The sequence below is a fragment of the Muntiacus reevesi genome, chromosome 4, assembly GCF_963930625.1.
Source record: "Muntiacus reevesi chromosome 4, mMunRee1.1, whole genome shotgun sequence".
Classification (NCBI taxonomy): domain Eukaryota; kingdom Metazoa; phylum Chordata; class Mammalia; order Artiodactyla; family Cervidae; genus Muntiacus; species Muntiacus reevesi.
This window is the reverse complement of record NC_089252.1, coordinates 114,116,859-114,136,753: the sequence shown is the minus strand read 5'-3', so window position 1 is coordinate 114,136,753 and position 19,895 is coordinate 114,116,859. Positions and strand designations below refer to the sequence as shown.

The 19,895-nt window shown below is 44.0% G+C and overlaps 2 protein-coding genes across 5 annotated transcripts in view; one reads left to right on the top strand and one right to left on the bottom strand.

The window, feature by feature from the left end:
- Positions 1-1,036: 1,036 nt before the first annotated feature.
- On the bottom strand, positions 1,037-10,535 carry MBD4 (methyl-CpG binding domain 4, DNA glycosylase). 2 transcript variants are annotated; one of them, XM_065933942.1, is made up of 8 exons: positions 10,215-10,535; positions 8,453-8,679; positions 7,239-8,035; positions 4,477-4,551; positions 4,265-4,399; positions 3,134-3,283; positions 2,553-2,656; positions 1,037-1,330 (listed from the first exon to the last, which is right to left on the bottom strand). In XM_065933942.1, exons 1-8 carry the CDS (start codon positions 10,305-10,307, stop codon positions 1,253-1,255), a joined length of 1,659 nt encoding a protein of 552 aa, XP_065790014.1. In that variant the 5' UTR covers positions 10,308-10,535; the 3' UTR covers positions 1,037-1,252. The 2 variants fall into 2 exon arrangements, with proteins under 2 accessions (XP_065790014.1, XP_065790015.1); XM_065933943.1 differs by having other exon boundaries at positions 4,477-4,548.
- Positions 10,536-10,626: 91 nt separating this feature from the next.
- Positions 10,627-19,895, top strand: part of IFT122 (intraflagellar transport 122) — a 65,534-nt gene continuing 56,265 nt past the window's right edge. For all 3 annotated transcript variants that reach the window (XM_065933938.1, XM_065933940.1, XM_065933939.1), the window contains exons 1-3: positions 10,627-10,783; positions 17,002-17,068; positions 18,399-18,483. In XM_065933938.1, the coding sequence (XP_065790010.1) occupies positions 10,743-10,783; positions 17,002-17,068; positions 18,399-18,483 (193 nt within the window). In that variant the 5' untranslated portion in view covers positions 10,627-10,742. The remainder of the gene's footprint in view (positions 10,784-17,001; positions 17,069-18,398; positions 18,484-19,895) is intronic.

Genomic DNA, 19,895 nt, shown 5'->3' with positions numbered 1-19,895 from the left:
AGTGAACGCATGAGTCAGAAACCAAGACTCTGAAACATAATTGCAGGCAGGTATTCACACTAGGTTATCAAATGGATGTGGGGTCAAACCTCCAATTCCTAAAAGTCAACAGAGTCCTTAAGAATAAAAGATGACAGGGACTTCCCCTGTGGCTAAGACTCTGTGCTCCCAATGAAGCGGGCCTGGGTTTGATTCCCGGTTGGGGAACTAGATACTGCAACTAAGACCTTGTAGAGTCAAAAAAGAAGAAAGAAAAAAAAAAAAAAACAGAAGGAAAGGCTCTATAAAAAACACACACATTCATGATGACAAAATACTCTTATTTTCCCTTGGGGGTTAGTGGGTTTTTTTTTGGATGTGTCTGGAGTCTTGGAAACTTGAATACACTATGTTCTCCTACAAATGGACCTTGAGAGCTTGTTTGGAGGTTCTAGCAGGTGGGTGCAGGTATTCACATATCCTTGTTCAAAGAACGGTCCTCCTCAATTGGGGAAGGTTGTCCTCTTCAGCGGAACGTGCAGCTCACCTAGCCAACCTACCAGTCAAATCAACCCCGGCAGTCAATGGGGTGACAGACGACACGGCCAGATCACCCTCACAGGTGTTTTTTAATAAAAATATTTTTATTAATTGGGTTTCCCCAGTAGTGGCTCAGTGGTAAAGAATCCACCCACCGATGCAGGAGATGCAGGTTTGCGCCCTGGGTCAGGAGGATGCCCTAGAGGAGGAAATGGCAACCCACTGCAGTATTCCTGCCTGGAGAATCCCCATGGACGGAGGAGCCTGGTGACTTAAAATTGACAGGGTTGCACAGAGTTGACACAACTTAGCGACTGAATAGCAATGGTATCATTTTCTACAGGAAGAGAGCAGAAAGTCTCATCTTCCCTCAAGCAAGGCTGATAGAAATTTGCTTTATATTGTTGGTAACTAGGAAGAGTTTTTTTCCAACCTCAAATCACATTTCATTATTGGAAAGTCATATACATTTACATTTTTAGGATTGCTGTCAAATAACAATTTATTTTTTCTTAAAAAAAAAAAAAAGCTCTTAAAACATGTTCCAGCATATTCCGTAGCAAAGATCTACCAGTGGTACACACATTAAGAAAACACACAGTAGGTTGGTAGTAGTTGGGCTGATTAAAATCCATACGCCTGGAAAGGTGGTTGTGCTTAATGTAGCTCTGAAGAATCAAACTGCAAAGCGATGTATAAAAAAACAAACAAGTCTGAAAACTTCAGAGACTTTTTAAGATAGACTTAATTTCTCATGATTTTCCCAAAGCCAGTCATGATATTTATTTAACTTATGGTCTTCAGGGTGTACCTGGAAGAAATACAACACAGGAGACAGATGCATTATGTAAGTTTGTCAGAAATGCATATTAAATCGGTTTTTTAAAGATATAGTGGTGGTGGCCGGGGTGTGTTTTCCCTGGTGGCGCAGTGGATGAGAATCCACCTGCCAATGAGGGGGACATAGGTTTGATCCCTGGTCTGGGAAGATCCCACATGCAGAGCAACTAAACCCACACACCACAACTACTGAGGTCCACACACCCTAGAGCCTGTGCTCTGTAACAAGAGAAGTCAGTGTAACGAGAAGCCCATATACCGCAATGAAGGCTAGCACCCATTCATCGCAACCAGAGAAAGACCACACAAGGCAGAGAAGACCCAGTGCAGCCAAAAATAAATAAGTAAAATAAATGAAAATTATTAAAAAGAAAGATATGGTGGGGGAACATCATATGATGATATACCTGAAAAATTGTAATAATCTGTAACCTAACAGGATTCACAAATGTTTAGAATTCTATCTTACATCAAAGGAATCATTCACAGTTTACAAGATACTTTCCAGTTTGGAAATGATCTTCCCCAGGACTCAGTGTGTGAGGTGGTGATAACGTGAGTCAAACATTAATAGGCTATTTTTCCAGAAGGAGGTTGTAGAGCCTGAGAGTTTTAAACGACCTGCTCAGGTCACAACAAAGGGTACAGCAGGGCTGGGCTTGGCCAGACCGAGCAGCTAAACGCTTCAGGGCAGGTCACAGACCGAGGGGGCAGTGTGCCAGGCTCTGAGGCAGTGCCTACCGGCGGCCAGGATGCCTCCCGGATGCCTGTAGGCTGGGCGTGCTCGACAGAACGGGCAGCTGACGAAGGACCCATCGTCCACACAAACTTGAGACCACTTAATCCAAACCTGCCTGCTGTCCTTCAGGGGTGGGCTTGTGACGGCGAGTACCACCGTGACACGAGGAAAACGACATCGGGCCTGGAGACGGTACGTGAATGGGAAGGACAGGAACAGGCCCAGAAGAGGCACACCAGTGTGGGTCACTTCAGAGGCCAGGGAGTCTTCATAAACTCGGGAAAACCTCTAGACCCTCTCCTGCTGTCAATAAACCCCAAGCCACCACTACCCCTCCAGCGTGGAGTGAAATTGGTTGTGACCGTAATAGCGAGTTACGTCCAAGAAATAGTTTGAATCACCATGGTGGACTTATTTTGCCCCAGAGACAAAATGTGCTGGAGCTGGGCCTTACCTGCTTCCATTCATTGACGCAAAAAATTCGGTAGGAGTCATTGCCGTATTTGCCAATCCCGTGAAGCTCGATCGGGTACCTCCACTGCTTTGTCAGATACTCATCTGAGAACACAACACCCCACACATCAGGTCAGCCTCTAGAAAAATCCTTTCCCTAAAAAGGAGAAAGGGACGGGAAAGCATGTCTCCTAATAGCCTCAGTGGTGACTGCTTCCTTCTGAATTCCTGCAGCACCAAGTCCTGTAGGCTCTGCTGTCTGCCATGAACTCATCTCTATTGTTTTGAGCTGGGCTAACTGGACAGAGGGAACATCCCAAGGTTAGCTGGGTTTTCTGCTTCACTGCCTTTTTCCTCTAATCTTGCTCACACGGCCTGACCCAGCGCCGGGCAAAGATTTATCTCCTGGGTCAGTGGGAGACCGTGGTTTGGGGCAAGCGGACAATTTTCAAATGCCTTCGGAGCTTGGGCAGAAAGATCTCTATTAATGTTGCAACTGAAGACATTGAAATTTAAGGTATGGTCCTCTCTTAAATAGGTACATTTTTATGTTTTCTCCTTTGGGTGTATGGGTAAAGTTACCGGAGAACTTGATAATGGTTTTCGCTCGATGATCGTAGAGACCAAGAGGTTTAAGAAGTTCTGAAACATCTCTCCAGTCTGCGGTCCTTGCTGCCTCAGCAGAAGGGTACTTCTCCAGAAACTGCCAGAGCACAGGGATGGCCATTTTGCCTGGGAAGTAAAAATAAGGATGCGATTACATGCCTCCGGATGGGTTGACTGGTGCAGGTACTTCCTTATCTATAAATTTCACATCAAAGTGAAGTGAAAAATGTCTCCTGCATCTCCATTGAGACACCTGGGAAACCAATGTCTTCTAATCGGTGGTTTAACAAGAAAGAATGAAAACAAAAAACACTCTCTATATGAAATGTGCCTGGTTGGCTCAGATGGTAAAGAATCTGCCTGCAATGTGGGAGACCTGGGTTCAACCCCTGGGTCGGGAAGATCCCCTGGAGAAGCGAATAACAACCCACTCCAGTATTCTTGCCTGGAGAATCCCAAGGGCAGAGGAGCCTGGCGGGCTACTGTTTATGGAGTCACAAAGAGTCGGACACGACTGAGCAATCAAGCATGAATGAGAAGACATTACCTAAATAAACAGCAACCACTTTCAGGGTCGATACCTAACATCATTAACCTATTTGGTTAGTTGTCCAGATTATGCTGAAACCTGGCCTTGCACGATGTCACTGTTTATATAATCAGATCATCAGAGAACTACTGTAAAAAGCACACCTAACACAAACATGCCACTGACATTAAAGAAAGCATCCAGTGAAAAAGAAGTGCATTTATACATGACAGAGAGATGAGGAATCTTAAGTAACTGATTTTCACTGATGACCAAAAATAATTTGGAAGCAGAAAATAAATGACAATTTGCTCCTTAATGCAAAAAAAGGCTGGTAATAGAGACACAGACATAGTACTGGAAAGCAATTATCTTTCAATTAAAAATAAATTTAATTATTAAAAAAACAAAAAAAGCTGCTGGAGGTTATCTAGTCTAACTTTCTCATAGGTGAAAAATTGGAGGATTAAAAGGAGGCCTCACCTGAGGTAAAAATCAAACCTGAGGCCAGGCCGCCTAACCAATTCTCCTCAACACACAGTCTCTACTAAAGACAAAGATGAAAAGAATCCACAAACCTGTGGTCCGATTGAGAAATATAGTTGCAATGAGGAGCTTCCATGGATCATGAAAAAGAGTTTCCTGGACGAGATTAAAAGGTGACCGCGGAGGTGTCCACTTCTTAAAGGCCTTGCGTCGTGGGGGGCTAAGAGCTAAACAAACACACTGTATCAGAGCTGAGCACCTGAAACAGATTTAAAGTCTGGCTTTCTGATGGGAAAAGGGATACCTTCTTTGTTGTATTTGCTGGAAAAATACAGGCTTGTTTTCCTTTTTTCTATTTGTGTCCGTGGGATGGTGTCTTCTGAAAAGGAAAAGTGAACATTGTTTACAGAATCTATGGTTCAGTCTACAGAAATATTCAGGGCTGCAAACAACAATACACTACTACTAAAAAGCATTTAGAATGTCCCAGGCGCTATTTAAGAGCTTCACAAAAATTAACCAATTTGATCCTACTAATGACCTAGGAGCTAGGCAGGTACGATTTTACCTCCACTTTGAAGATAGGGAAATTGAGGAACAGAGAAGCTAGGTAACTTGCCCAAAGTCACACAGCTAGTAAGTGTCGGAGCTGAAATTCTTTTTTTTTTCTTATTAGCTATACTTCTTTGTTCTATTTAATTAGTGGTTAGAGCTGAAATTCTAATCCAGGCAACCTGGCTCCTGAGTCCATGCCTTTAACCACTCTGTTATACTAGTTCTCTTTATGTTCAGAGTTCACTATTTTCAGAAACTGGAAATAATATAGAATATTTTAAATTATGATATTTGTACAATGTGGTGATTAAAATATTTTAAGACTAGATCATGAATTTTTTCCCATGTCATTAATTTTTACGTGAAAAAAGCAATACTCAACACATGATTCCGATTTAAAAAAAAAGAAAAAATATGATACCGAATAGAAGGAAATAAACCAAAATGATATAACGGTTGTTGTTAACTTTTCTTCTAATTTTCTGTATTTTTCAAATATTCTGCAGTGAATACTTTTATTAGGAAAACAACAAAAAAGGATACACATAAGACAGAACCTGCAGAAAAGTCCAAAGATTTGGATCTTATGACATTGGAGGCCACTATCCATTGGGATGTTCAATTTAACAAAGACTCTTTAACCACCATTATTAGGCTTCTCAAGTTTCTAAAATCATCACATTTAATAATCCCTAGAGCCATACCCTCTAAATTTGCAAGTCAGTTAATAATACCTTGTGTTTGTCTAGCGTGAAGCCATCTTTTTCACTTCCCATTTTACTTTACAACATTCATGATGTGAAAAACAGGACTAGTAAGGGTTACTGCTTGTATTTTACAGGTGAAGACTCTTAAGGCTTAGAAATTAAGCAACTATCTGAACAACAGCAAGATTGACTATAGATTGGGATATGTATCCATGTCTCCAGGTAATCAGTCTGGGGTTTTTTGCTATTCTAGTTTGAATAGGCAACAGCTGCTACTGCTAAGTCACTTCAGTCATGTCCGACTCTGTGCGACCCCATCCCTGGGATTCTCCAGGCAAGAACACTGGAGTGGGTTGCCATTTCCTTCTCCACTGTATAAAAGTGAAAAGTGAAAGTGAAGCCGCTCAGTTGTGTCCGACTCATAGCAACCCCATGGACTGCAGCCTACCAGGCTCCTCCGTCCATGGGATTTTCCAGGCAAGAGTCCTGGAGTGGGGTGCCATTGCCTTCTCCATTGAATAGGTAAAGCCCAGTGGAAAGTAAAAAGAGTTAGAACAACGGAAACTGCTCTTACTACCTACTTGCTAATTTCTTCTGAGGATTCCTATAAGTATATGCTGTCTAAGCCTTCTTATTAATAGGAGACTAGGTTCAGTTCACTTGGCAGTTTACAACTAAGACAATGAGAAAGTCTTTACTACTCTGTCAGACACCTAGTATTACCTACAGTAAACGTATCATCGCATGTTAAGAATAGACTTTATGCATGCGATGAATAGAATACTTGCATATTAGTCACTAAAGGATGTTTTCAATATTTTATTTGCTCATTGTACTAGCAATAAATCTACATAAACTTCAAGACTTTAGGATGCTCAAGGTCTTTAATGGGCAGATTTGAAGAATTTTTATCCAGTTGCTAGGTGTATGTGGTCATCTTCTATTCAAGGCAGAGAAACTCCAGGCAGAGCGAAGACATAATAAAACCATGAGGGGGACTAAGAGAAGGAACCAAGTCTAACCACCTGCTCTATGGGTCTGTCCCACACTGTCTCCCCATAGGACTTTAAGTAAAATTACTATTCTTCTTTAAAGGAGTTATTCATTATATCATAATGGCATAATGAATAAGACAGGGCTGCTCAAAGATCTCCTTTTCATCTCCTATTCACTGAAGTATCATAAAGGCAAAATTGCTAGGCTCTGAACTCTGTATCAGGAGCATATTACAAATAATAGATGAACTATGTGATTAGTTTTGAATTATTTAGAGCTCTAAAGCATTTTAGAATAGCATTAGAACAGAAAATAAAAATGACTGTGATACATGCAAAATTATGATACATGCAAAATTAAACTGGAAGTCACATATCAGTATAAGTAACAAGAGAAGATAGTGGCTAATCTCAAACAGTTTATGTATAAAAGGAGTCTTCCTCAGACCTCACAAGGGAAGTCTTTTCTTCCCCTACAACATTGTAAGATTACTGGCTGGACAAAAGGGAAGTAGGGAGAGCACTGTGGACGAGAGTCCCAGGTGTGGTACTAGGGAGCCACGGTAGCAACTGTCTGTGGCACCGCTGTCCTCTGCTGGGGCCATCAAGGTGGCAGCCCGCCACTCCCTCTCTGCCATGCCAAAGGGCTTAAACACCAGTTAGACAAAGCACTAGGACCAACTGGTGGGATGTATCTGATAACATGGCTCAAGAACTTCATTCTACTCCCACCCACATCCTAACTGGCTACAGGCAGGAAGTGCAAACTCCTCATCGCGCATTTCACAGCACTTTAGCGCACTGAATACCTTGGGATACTTTCGCAGACATAGAGTTTTTCTCTGTTTGTGAGCTGTCCTCTGTTTCAGAGCCACCTTCTGAAATGTCCATATGCAAATGCTCCTTCCTCTCTCCAGCTTCTACTTTGGTTCTTATTTCCTCAGATTCTAAAAAGGTGCCCTCACACTTATTGTTGGGTTCCGCTTCTTTGGCCGAACATAATTTGCTTACGATGCCAGAAGGGATCTGTTCAACATTTGGTCCCAAACACGACGATTTTTTTTTACCAAGCCTCTCCTCTTCAGTGGTCACACTGAGGGCCTGGTGGCTGGCTCTGGCAACAGAGATGCAGCAAGTACCCTCAAGGTGACTTTCCTGCGTGGCAGGTTCACTCTGAGACTCCCCGTTACTTTGGACAGGATCTGGAAGACCCTCACAGCACCTTGTTTTCTTAGTTTGAATCTCTTTCAGAACAGTCACCTTTCTTTTGGACTTTCTAACCTTTCTGGAGGCAATATCATGAACGCCCTCATCTTCTTTCAAGTTAGGTAGTTCTCCGCTATCCTGCAACTCCAAACTAGCACTTGGCAGGGGAAACGCATCTTTTTTCCACTTGCTTCGTGTCCTGAGGTTCCGGTTTGAACCGTTACTTTGGTTTTGCAGTTGGGATGTCAGAGCTGCTGTGTTTCGGTCTTTACATCCTGACTTGATGCTCCTTTCAGGACGGACACTAAAATCAAAGTCTTCTGGCTTAAGAGTAGTCTCTCCACTTTGGTGAAGATAATTAACAAGTGAACTTTTGGATCTGAACTTCTGTCCCTGTGGGCTAGAAAATGATATTAAAGAACACTTACTGCAAGTAAATAAAAGTGAATTTTAAAAAGAACTGGGTCACGTTTCAGATTTTTTTTAGTAATCTCCATATTTTGCCATGGACATCTGCTATTTAAAATAAAAAACTGCTAAAATGGTGCTTTTAAATAGCTTCCTCTTTGATAATAAAATACAATTTTACAAATATAACTCAAGAGCAGTCTTACCAGTAACCATTCGCGGTAGGAGAAAAGGTTAAGTATTTCTCCTCGGCTCACTGGCTATAACTAACCAGTGACAAGGAAGGAACAGAATCCATGATGGTTTTATGCTAAAGACAGAAAAAAGTCAAAATTTCTGCTATGCTTCCCTACCATCTGTCTAGACAAAATTATTTGGCTGTACTGGCTTTACGACCTTGCATGCTCACCTGATGAAATATATGTCGTATTTGCCTGCTGTTTTCCCAGATAACCTTTGCTTCACAACTCTTTCCCATCCGCATGATATAGACTTTCGGCACTCTGTCATTGCATTCCCACCAGATTGAGCAGAAGCAATAGGCTCTTGTAGCGGGGGATTACAATCACTGCTGCTTTTCATCCCCATTTGTTTTTCATCCTCTCCCACTCTCTCTGACCCCAGAGCAACACCTTCCTCCCTGAAAAAAAAAAAAGCAAAAAACAAAGGGCAAGTGATTAGTTCATTTAAAATTAATTTGATTCTGCTTATTCAGTTTCAGTCAGTGACAGAGAAGCAATTACATGGACTATGGGAGAGGTTAGAGTCAGTATGGATCAGTCATGCTATGAGAATATCTTCCTATTTCTCAACACCTTCCTGTCCTCCAATATGGGTCAAAAAGGGTTGGAAATCTCTGCACAATGAAAAACTCAAGCACTTTGCTAGAAAAAATTTTTTGTTGTTGATCATTGAATAGCGCCGTTGTAGAGGTTTCTGGTGACACTTGGCATAAATTGAAACATATGAACCAAGAGCCAAGTTTTTAACCTGGGGATACAAAGAAAGGCTTAAAGGAGTTAGTGAGACACCCTCTTTCACCCTCCCCCCCAAATAAGGGAGGTAAAATTTTTAATATATGTGCGTTTTGGGGGTGGTGGGAAAGTATCTATTACTTTCATCAGAAGTTGTAGCCCTCAAAAAGGTAAAGAACTTCTGATATAGAATTTTTAAATTCTCATTCATTCTTGATCTGATAACCTTGTTAAGGTAGGTAGGATAAGGATTACTCTCATTTTATTGATAAAACTGAGTGACAGGAAGATTGTTACTTGCAGAAAAGGTTCCAGAACCCACGTCTACTTAAATCTTGGTCTAATACTTCTGTTCCTGTACTACTGTCGAAAAACTTCAGTAGAGGGTATCCTAATCACTCAATCATACATTTTCAAAGTTGGATGAGTGTCTAGAGATGTCTGTCTAACCAACTTCTTTTCTACAAACAGGGAAACGAAGCATGAATCAGTGATTAACTAGGATTAGAATAAAGGTCTTCCGATGCAATTTGGGGTTAAATAATTTGTGGAATATGGGTGGATACTGAGAAATTTCACCGTTCAGTTTTGGTGAAAAGGAAACTGAATCCTGGTGAAAACAGCACAAACTTTAAAATCAACAGAATGGATTCAAATCCCAGCTTTTCCATTTACTACCTGTGTGATCCAAGAGCAAGTTACTTAACCTCTCAAAGTCTGTTTATCTACTTGTAAAAAGGAGGTGATACCTCTTTTAAGGTAGTTCTGAAGATTATATTGGGGGGGGGGGTAGGTAAGTCATCTTAGCCTCACCCCGCACATACACAAGTACTCAAACAATGACTGCAGCTTCCTGTGTTACTTTCTCACAGTCCCCATTTCTGGGGCGCTGCTGGCTGCTTAACACATCTCCTCCAAGGTCTTCCTCGGATCCTCAAGATGACTGATGATGACGATGACTGATGACTGATGATCCTCCAGTCAGATGACTGACTGACTCCCAGGCAGTCATCTCCTTGCACCAGAAAACCTCCCAGCTCCCTAGTCCAGCCTCTGCCTGCAGGAATTAACTCTGCCGGCCTCCAAGGCTCCACCCACCCTAGCTGAGAAAGGCCCAGCCGCCTTCTACTCCCCCCTCCCCCCGCCCCATTCTCATTTTACAGGTGGTGAAGCAGAGGCCCGAAAGGGGACAATGACTTGCCGGAGGTCACACAGCCGGTCTGGGACTAGGCGCTCACGGTCGACGACCGAGGGGGCAGTTCCGCAGTCCCCCAGGCTCGGACTCTCCATTCCAGACGTGTGCCTCAAGCGGGCTCCGGCGGCAGCAACAGGCCAAGAGGTCGCTCCGGGTGTGCAGCGGAGTAAGATGTGAACACTTCTTCAGTTCGGAGCACTAGGCTGGAATCAACAGATGAGCGCAGTGAAAGCCCGTCTGATTCCTCTGCAGCTTTCCGGCCGCCCCCTCGACCGCAGCCACCATTTCTGCGGCTCAGCCAATCAAATCCTTCGTCGAGGAAGACGCACCGTTCCGACCAATCGCGGACGCCTCTAGGTTCCCGTTCCCGCGGTCCAGCTCTTTTAGACATGCGCACTCGAAACCCTGTCGCGCGCGCAGCTCACTGCGCATGTGCGTTGCCGGGGTAACGCAGGTAGACAAAGTGGCTGGCTGAGTGAGGCCTGTTGCTGAGGTGGGGAGGAGGGGCCCGAGGCTTCAGGGAAGCCGCGATGAGGGCCGTGTTGACGTGGAGAGATAAAGTCGAGCAGTGGTGAGGAGCGGGACATTCCGGGAGGAGCGGGAGGCCGAGGGCCAGAGGGATGGCGGGCGCCTTGGCGTGAATCCCGGTGGTTGCCAAGGGCAACGGGCCTGTGGCCCGGGCTGAGGGCACTGAGCCCCCCGGGTCTGGACGACTCCAAGGTAGCCCTCCCACCATTTTGCAGATGGAGGAGCTGAGGCCTGGAGTGGGAGCGAGGGGATGTACCACGTATGAGGTAGCGGCCTTTGGAGGCGGCTTCACAAGTCCTCACAATCTGATCTTGTCGTTGTCTTACTCAAAAATCCATCCTGGGCTCCTCGGTGTTTTTCCAGCTTGACAACTTTTTGCCACATCCACGTGTTGCCTATACTCTTGTTTGTTTTCTCTCAAAATTGACTTATTTTTCTTTAAATATGGTTTTACATTCAACAGGGAAGCCTTATTACTCAGTATATGAAAACCAGTAGCAATTGCTTTAAATGTAAAATGACTGTAGGACTTAAGGCAGGGAGAAACAAAAGGGGGTTAACAAATTGTACTTAGATACTGTTGCTAGGGAACGTGTGAGCCTCAGGAGTACTGTATTTAAAGCTGGAGATTTAGCAAGTGTGGTCAGAGAGGTGCTTGAGATGAATAGACTCAAACCAAGACTTTGTTCTGTGTCTTCTTAGAAGGTTTGAAAGAGTCTCTAAAGAGAATGACTTTCTCACTTTATGATTCAGCATTGTTTAATGTCTTGTTCCATTTTTATCACCTAAATTCCTCGTTTTATCACCTAAACCATCATTGAGCGGTTCTATGAAGACCTACAAGACCTTCTAGAACTAACACCCAAAAAAGATATCATTTTCATTACAGGGGACTGGAATGCAAAAGTAGGAAGTCAAGAGATACCTGGAGTAACAGGCAAATTTGGTCTTAGAGTACAAAATGAAGCAGGTCAAAGGACAGCAGAGTTTTGTCAAGAGAATGTACTTGTCATAACAAACACCCTCTTCCAACAACACGAGAGAAGACTCTACACATGGACATCACCAGATGGTCAACACTGAAATCAGATTGATTATATTCTTTGCAACCAAGGATGTAGATGCTCTGTACAGTCAGCAAAAACAAGACTGGGAGCTGACTGTGGCTCAGATCGTGAATTCCTTATTGCCAAATTCAGACTGAAATTGAAGAAAGTAGGGAAAAACCACTAGACCATTCAGGTATGACCTAAATCAAATCCCTTACTATTATACAGTGGAGGTGACAAAGAGATTCAAGGGTTTAGATCTGATAGAGTACCTGAAGAACTATGGATGGAGGTTCATGACATTGTACAGGAGGCAGTGATCAAGACCATCCCCAAGAAAAAGAAATGCAAAAAGGCAGAGTGGTTGTCTGAGGAGGGCTTACAAATAGCTGAGAAAAGAAGAGAAGCTAAAGGCAAAGGAGAAAAGGAAAGATATACCCACTTGAATGCAGTGTTTCAAAGAATAGCACAGAGAGATAAGAAAGCCTTCCTCAGTGATCAATGCAAAGAAATAGAGGAAAACAATAGAATGGAAACGACTAGAGATCTCTTCAAGAAAGCTGGAGATACCAAGGGTACATTTCATGCAAAGATGGGCACAATTAAGGACAGAAATGGTATGGACCTAACAGAAGCAAAAGATATTAAGAAGAGGTGGCAAGAATACACAGAAGAACTGTACAAAAAAGATCTTCATGACCCAGATAACCACGATGGTGTGTTCACTCACCTAGAGCCAGACATCCTGGGATGTGAAGTCAAGTGGGCCTTATGAAGCATCACTATGAATAAAGCTAATGGAGGTGATGGAATTCCAGTTGAGCTATTTCAAGTCCGAAAAGGTGATGCTGTGAAAGTGCTGTACTCCATATGCCAGCAAATTTGGAAAACTCAGCAGTGACCACAGGACTGGAAAAGGTCAGTTTTCGTTCCAATCCCAAAGAAAGGCAATGCCAAAGAATGCTCAAACTACCGCACAATTGTACTCATCTCACACGCTAGCAAAGTAATGCTCAAAATTCTCCAAGCCAGTCTTCAACAGTACGTGAACCATGAACTTCCAGATGTTCAAGCTGGATATAGGAAAGGCAGAGGAACCAGAGATCAAATTGCCAACATCCTCTGGATCATCAAAAAAGCATGAGAGTTCCAGAAAAACATCTATTTCTGGTTTATTGACTATGCGAAGGTCTTTGACTGTGTGGATCGCAAGAAAACGTGGAAAATTCTTCAAGAGATGGGAATACCAGACCACCTTACCTGCCTCCTGAGAATCTGTATGTAGGTCAAGAAGCAACAGTTAGAACTGGACATGGAACAACAAACTGGTTCCAAATTGGGAAAGGAGTACATCAAGGCTGTATATTGTCACCCTGCTTATTTAATTTATATGCAGAGTACATCAGGCAAAATGCCAGGCTGGATGAAACACTATCTGGAATTAAGGTTGCTGGGAAAAATATCAATAACCTCAGATATGCAGAGGACACCACCCTTATGGCAGAAAGTGAGGAAGAACTAAAGAGCCTCTTGGTGAAAGTGAAAGAGGAGAGTGAAAAAGCTGACTTAAAACTCAACATTCAGAAAACTAAGATCATGGCATCCAGTCCGAGCACTTCATGGCGGATAAATGGGGAAACAATGTAAACGGTGAGAGATTTTATTTTTTGGGCTCCAAAATCACTGTAGTTGGTGCAGCCATGAAATTAAAAGATACTTGCTCCTTGGAAGAAAAGCTATGACCAACCTAGACAGCATATTAAAAAGCAGAGATGTTACTTTGCCAACAAAAGTCCGTCTAGTCAAATCTATGGTTTTTCTAGTAGTCACATATGGATGTGAGCGTTGGACTATAAAGAAAGCTGAGTGCCGAAGAATTGATGCTTTTGAACTGTGGTGTTGGAGAAGACTTGTGAGAGTCCCTTGGACTGCGAGGAGATCCAACCAGTCCATCCTAAAGGAAATCAGTCCTGAATATTCATTGGAAGGACTGATGCTGAAGTTGAAACTCCAATACTTTGGCTACCTGATGCGAAGAACTGAATGATTGGTAAAGACCCTGATGCTGGGAGGGATTGGGGGCAGGAGGAGAAGGGGATGACAGAGGATGAGATGGTTTGGATGACATCACCGACTCGATGGATATGTGTTTGAGTAAACTCCGGGAGTTTGTAATGGACTGGGAGGCCTGGCGTGCTGTGATTCATGGGGTCACAGAGAGTTGGACACGACTGAGCGACAACTGAACTGAACTGATTCTTTTCTGTACTGCTCTTTTCTTGAAACATATAGCCCTTCCACTGTATCTTTCACTTCTTTTTAAGAGATTTGAAAAAAAAAAAGAGATTTGAGTAAAAAAAAAATTTTTTAACTTATCTTTTAACTCTTATAAAAGTGCTCACAGCACAGGCTGCTGATAGCTAGCAGCTGAGCACTGGATTTGAATTCTGGCTCTAACTGCATTGAGTGCTTGCCCAGTCCTCTCAGTAGCTATTTATTTTCAAGCAGGTTAGTTAATTTCTTTTTACCTGTCTTCTCATTTGTGAAACAGATACAGGGTTGTTATGAAAATTAAGGAAGTTAACATGTGTAAAGCATTTAAACTGTGCTTTGCACACATGTAAATAAATGTGCTTAATAAATATCAGTCACTGTTTTTAAAGTATTGAGAGCAGCCAAAATTTGTTAAAATTGATAGCAACTCAGGAGAGTGGAAGGAGGGATAGCCCAGACTCTAGAGTCAGACCTGAGTTAAAATTCTGAACCTTTCACTTCCTGACTGTGTGATACTGGGCAAGCTACTTGACCTCTCTGAGCTGTGGTGTCCTCAAGTGAAAGTGAAAGTGTTCGTTGCTCAGTCGTGTCCAACTCTTTTTGACCCCATGGACTGTAGCCTATCAGGCTCCTCTGTCCATGGGATTCTCCAGACAAGACTACTGGGGTGGGTAGTCATTCCCTTCTCCAGGGGACCTTCCCTACCCAGGGATCAAACCTGGGTGTCCTGCATTGCAGGCAGATTTTTTTCCACTAGCACCACCTGTAATTGAGTGGTAATTCTTGCCTCACAGAATTATGAGGGCGACATAAAATAATGCATTTGAAGAGATAAACATGAGGTATCTCTCTCTTTTTTTTTTTTTTTTCATTTATTTTTATCAGTTGGAGGCTAATTACAATGTTGTAGTGGTTTTTGCCATACATTGGCATGAATCAGCCATGGATTTACATGTGTTCCCCATCCCGATCCCCCCTCCCGCCTCCCTCCCTATCCCATCCCTCTGGGTCTTCCCAGTACACCAGCCCTGAGCACTTGTCTCATGCATCCAACCTGGGCTGGTGATCTGTTTCACCCTAGATAGTATACTTGTTTCAATGCTATTCTCTCAGAACATCCCACCCTCGCCTTCTCCCACAGAGTCCCAAAATCTGTTCTGTACATCTATGTCTCTTTCTCTGTTTTGCATATAGGGTTATCGTTACCATCTTTTTAAATTCCATATATATGCGTTAGTATACTGTATTGGGAACATGAGGTATCTCTATGATAAATGCCCTTAAGTAGTTACCGGAGAGTTTTTTGTGTGTTTTTGGCCACACCTGAGGCTTGCGGGATCTTAGTTCCCTATGCTTAGTCCCTCAATCGTGTCTGACTCTTTGCGACTCTTTGGACCGTAGCCCTCCAGGCTCCTCTGTCCGTGGGGTTTTCCAGGCAAGTATACTGGAGTGGGGATTTTCCCAACCCCGGGATTGAATCTGTGTCTCCTGCATTGCATGTGGATTCTTCACCGGCTGAGCTAGTTCCCTGTCTGCTGTTCCAGTCACTAAGTCACCTGGCTCTTGGCGATCCCAGGGACTGCAGCATGCCCGGCTTCCCTGTCCTTCACTGTCTTCTGGAGTTTACGCAAACTCATGTCCTTTGATTCGGTGATGCCATCCAACCATCTCATCCTCTGTTGCCCGCTTCTCCTCCTGCCCTTAATCTTTTCCTGATCAGGGATCAAGCCCATGCCCTTGGCAATGAAATCTGGTCTTAACCCTGGCCCACTGGGGAATTCCCCAAGGTGTCTAGTTTTTGATCACTCACAGGTACCAGGTTAATTTACCCCATGCTTAGCTTTCACAGGAGGCTGTCAGGCCGTGCTGTCTGGCACATTCTTCTTGGGTCACTGGAACTAATAAAATCATCTGCCTGGGGGCATTTGAGAATCTCTGTAATATGGCTCCAGTCTGTTTTCTCCAGCCTTATCACTTGCTTCTTGTTGCCCTGCACATAGCCACGTGTTTCAGTCAAATTAGGTTATTTGGATGTTTGCTGTTCACACCATCCTGTCTTTGTTTGGTTTTCTCTGCCTGAAATGCTGCGCTTTCTCCATCTCCCCCTGTCTGTCTCGAAAGCCCTCCCCTTTTCACAGATTGTGTTCTTCATGAAGCTTTTTCTGATCCTCTCCGAATCAGAACACTCTGTCTTCCTGCTTGGAATCCCACAACATATGCTTTAATGTATCTCCTAAAGCCTTTATCACAGTATTATTCTATACTCCAACCAATCTAAGAGGTCACTGTTTGTAAAATATTATTTTCTGTATGATTTAAGAGAGCAAAGTATGCTGCCAACTAAACTGACACATTATCAGTTATAAGACACATCCCAGCATCAGAAGTGTTAAAATGTGAAAAAAAAAAGTGTGCTTTAGACTTGATGACATGTGGTTCTCTGTGAGTGTGTCTCAGCCTCACCTTCCTACAAGGGTGGTCATTTCATGACTGCAGGGAGGGACTGATTTTGTCATCTTGTAGCTGTTAGTTCTTAACATGGAAGAGACGCTTGATAAATATCGGATTAATTGGAGGAAGTGATGATACTTTAGTAAATGACCTGTGGATTTTTTGGCTCTCACATACTCATTTGTGTAGCCTTTATGGTTTCATGATGAGATAGTGCCCCCCACTGTTGACCCTTTGAATCGAGTGTGGCGTCTGGCTTCTGGACAAGTGCTAAGTGGGATACAGTCCTAGCTGCCAAGTGAATTGTGATGGAAGGTGTGGTGATTGAATGGAATTTGCAACCAAACGCAATTCTTAGCTATTATTTTTCTTCCTCCTACACAAGCGGTGCTTCGTAATGGACATAACATTTGCTTTCCTGGCCATTAGCCGACCTCATCATTTTGGCTCCTAATTGTCCTTTTGTCTTGTCTTGTCTCCTGTTTAGTGTATATGACCTCGCATTCAAGCCCGATGGAACCCAACTGATTTTGGCTGCAGGAAACAGATTACTGGTAGGATTTTGTCTGAGTTTCCTTTTTAAGTGCTTTTTTTCCCCTCTCCCTCGTGTAAGTGCTCTGAAATTTGACCCGGTTTTTAAGATAAAAAAGGCAAGGGCGGAAAAACCAGTCATTACTTTTTAATAGGGAAGGAAATGGACTATTTAAAACAGGTAGGTAAACTGTCTATCAGCTAGGAACCTGTGAACAATACCTCCTTTGGAGTCATTAATCTTTCCCTTTCTACCGTGAGACACTCATGAATGAGTTGAAAAATAATTAATCAAAATGCCTTTGAAATGGAGCTATTGTCAGTTCACATTTTTGTCGCCCTGAAAAAATTCAAGCAACAGGACTGAAGGGGCCCCCTCCATGAAAAGCCAGACAGCCTGACCCCAGTTTTTAGGCCTAGGCCCTTCCTAAAGAGTTCCATATGGATGTTGTCCCATTTTTCATATTTTCAAAGAGTATAACCTCCCACTGGAAGCTGTCCCAGTGTATAAAAGTCGTTTTCAGAGAACACTTGAGTTTGACCTGAGAACCTTTGCCTTCTGCCCCTTCCTCCTGCGTAAGCCTGCTTCCTCTAGCTCTGTCATCTCTAGATGTGCAGACGGCTTGCTTTCCACTGTCCGCAGGAAAACCACATAATCTTAAAGCCCTGAGTCAGTTGTTCCACAGACTTCTTCTCTCCAGGGTAAACAGTCCAAATCCTTTTAGGTTTTTCCAATAGGTTACATTCTCCAACATGGATCCTTTCTGGAGGGTCTTGCCTTTATTTCTCAGATGGTGTGTTTTTTTCAATCTCCACAAAATTTATAGATGTCACACAGATGTAAAATTCTACGTCCACATTACAGCTGGGTTTTACAACACTCCTTCCCACTTGCAGACCCAGAGTCCAGGTCTGTGACTCTCAGACTCTTGGTAGCAAGTGTGAGATGCCTCTCTGTGATGTCGGCAGGAGGCGCAGGGTCGCACTGGCGTTTAATCCTGCTTGCGCTGGGCTCTTAGTGCTGGCTTTCTCTGGGAGGCTCTAGCTTGAATGGTCGTAGATCCAGATTCACACAGGGGAGTGAACTTTGCAGGGAAGTTTCACGGACCGAACTTTGGTTTCTCAAGCATTAATGGTACATTCCCAGCCACATAACGTGCGGAATCGTGGCCTCTACTTCTTGGGTTTCTCAACTTTCACAGTTAGTCTGGTTTCTCGGTGTAGTTTTTGCTTGGTACAAACAGAATATTGACACGTTTTGTTATGAAAATAAAAATAGCAGCAGCGACTTGCAGGAATTCTGACCCTTGGATGCCATGTGGGTAATCTGTAGTTTGGTCTCTTCTTTGCCAGGTTTATGACACATCTGATGGCACCTTGCTTCAGCCCCTAAAGGGACACAAGGACACCGTATACTGTGTGGCGTATGCGAAGGACGGTAAGAGGCTGCTCGGCGTTGGTCTCTGTCGTGGCCTCACGGTCGCTCGTCTCTCTCCTTGGCTGTGCCCGCATCATGTTTAGTGAGCTCAAGCACCGCTTCCAGTTTCGGAAGACAGTCAGTCTCTTAGACTTCAGTCATTCAGCTTAATTCAGTCATTTAAGTGTTTATTGAAGCCTGTCTGTGTGCCAAGTATTGTTCTAGCTGCTTGAGATACTTCAGAGACCAAAGCAAAGATCCCTGCCCTTGTGGGACTCATGTCTATGTTGGGGGAGGCGGGGGAGAGAGTATGAGGAAAGACATACAATGAATGTACTAAATAAGTAGATTAAACAGTACGCTGGAAGGTGGTGAGTGTGAGGAAGAAGATACAGGGCAGAATAAGAGGGCTTGAGAGTGCTGGGTGGGTCAGGGCGCTGGGTTCAGTATGGGGCAGGGTAGTCAGGGTGGCTTGTTGAGATGGGGACCAGTAAGCCAAGATTGGAGGTGGGGAGCTAGGGAAGTGAGGACAGCTGGTACCTTGGGAAGGAGAGCTCCTCGTAGAGGGAACGGCCGTTGCAGATGTCCTCGGGTGGACGTGCCTTCCTGGGGCTGGGACAGAGAGGCTGTGGGGAGCAGTAGGGGATGAGGGCAGAGAGGTAACAGGCATGCTGGCTGGTTAATGTGGGCTGCCGTAGGATTTTGATCCTCACTGAAAATGGGGAACCATTTCTCTGAGCAGAGGAGAAATCTGATCTGATTTCTGTTTTAAATACTGGGAGCAGCCTGCAGGGGGTGAGGGTGGAGGCAGAAAGACAAGTGAAGAATCGTCATCTGGACAGATTTTATCACACTGGTGATGGCGGCTCAGATCCCTGTAGAAGCAGAGCAGGTGGTGAGGAGTGGATAGAGCTGGGAGGTAGAACCAGTAGGATTGGCTGATAGTTGCATGTGGGGTATGAAGCAAGGAGTCGGGGTGACTCCCAGGTTTTTGACCTGAGGGACTAAAAGGATGGAGTTGCCCTTTGATGAGATGAGGAAGGCTGCAACTTAGAGACAAAGATCAGGAGTTCAGTTTCGGACACGCTGAATTTGAAGAAAGTTGATGCTGTAGAGAGGAGGGAGGGAATTGCTGGAGCAGTGCGGCTGAGTGAGAGGAGGAGAGGAGATCCAGGGCAGAGATGGGCATGGCGGGAAGCTGGGGGGTGTCGCTGCAGATCCTGGAGCAGAGGTCATGGAATTCTGTCCCATCCTTTCAGTGAGGCAGGAAGCAGCAACATCTGAGAGCGAGGATGGGGAAGGAGGTGTCTGAGAGTTTAGGGCAGAGGAAGAAAGTCGGTCACCACCTGCCCAAGGGGCTGAGTAAATGGCCCCAGGAGGTGTGAGACCCCAGCTCCATGAAATGCCCACCCGAAGCTGGTGACCGTGGATTG

What these genes read in the sequence shown, in the direction of transcription:
- MBD4 (XM_065933942.1), bottom strand. Translation starts at nt 10,307, where the DNA reads ATGGAGAGTCCGAGCCTGGGGGACTGCGGAACTGCCCCCTCGGTCGTC. An exon ending in GGCTGTGTGACCTCCGGCAA is followed by an intron (nt 8,680 to 10,214) that starts GTCATTGTCCCC and finishes TTTTTCAGGGAG; the next exon opens with GAAGGTGTTGCTCTGGGGTC. An exon ending in TACGACATATATTTCATCAG is followed by an intron (nt 8,036 to 8,452) that starts GTGAGCATGCAA and finishes ATCATTTTCTAG; the next exon opens with CCCACAGGGACAGAAGTTCA.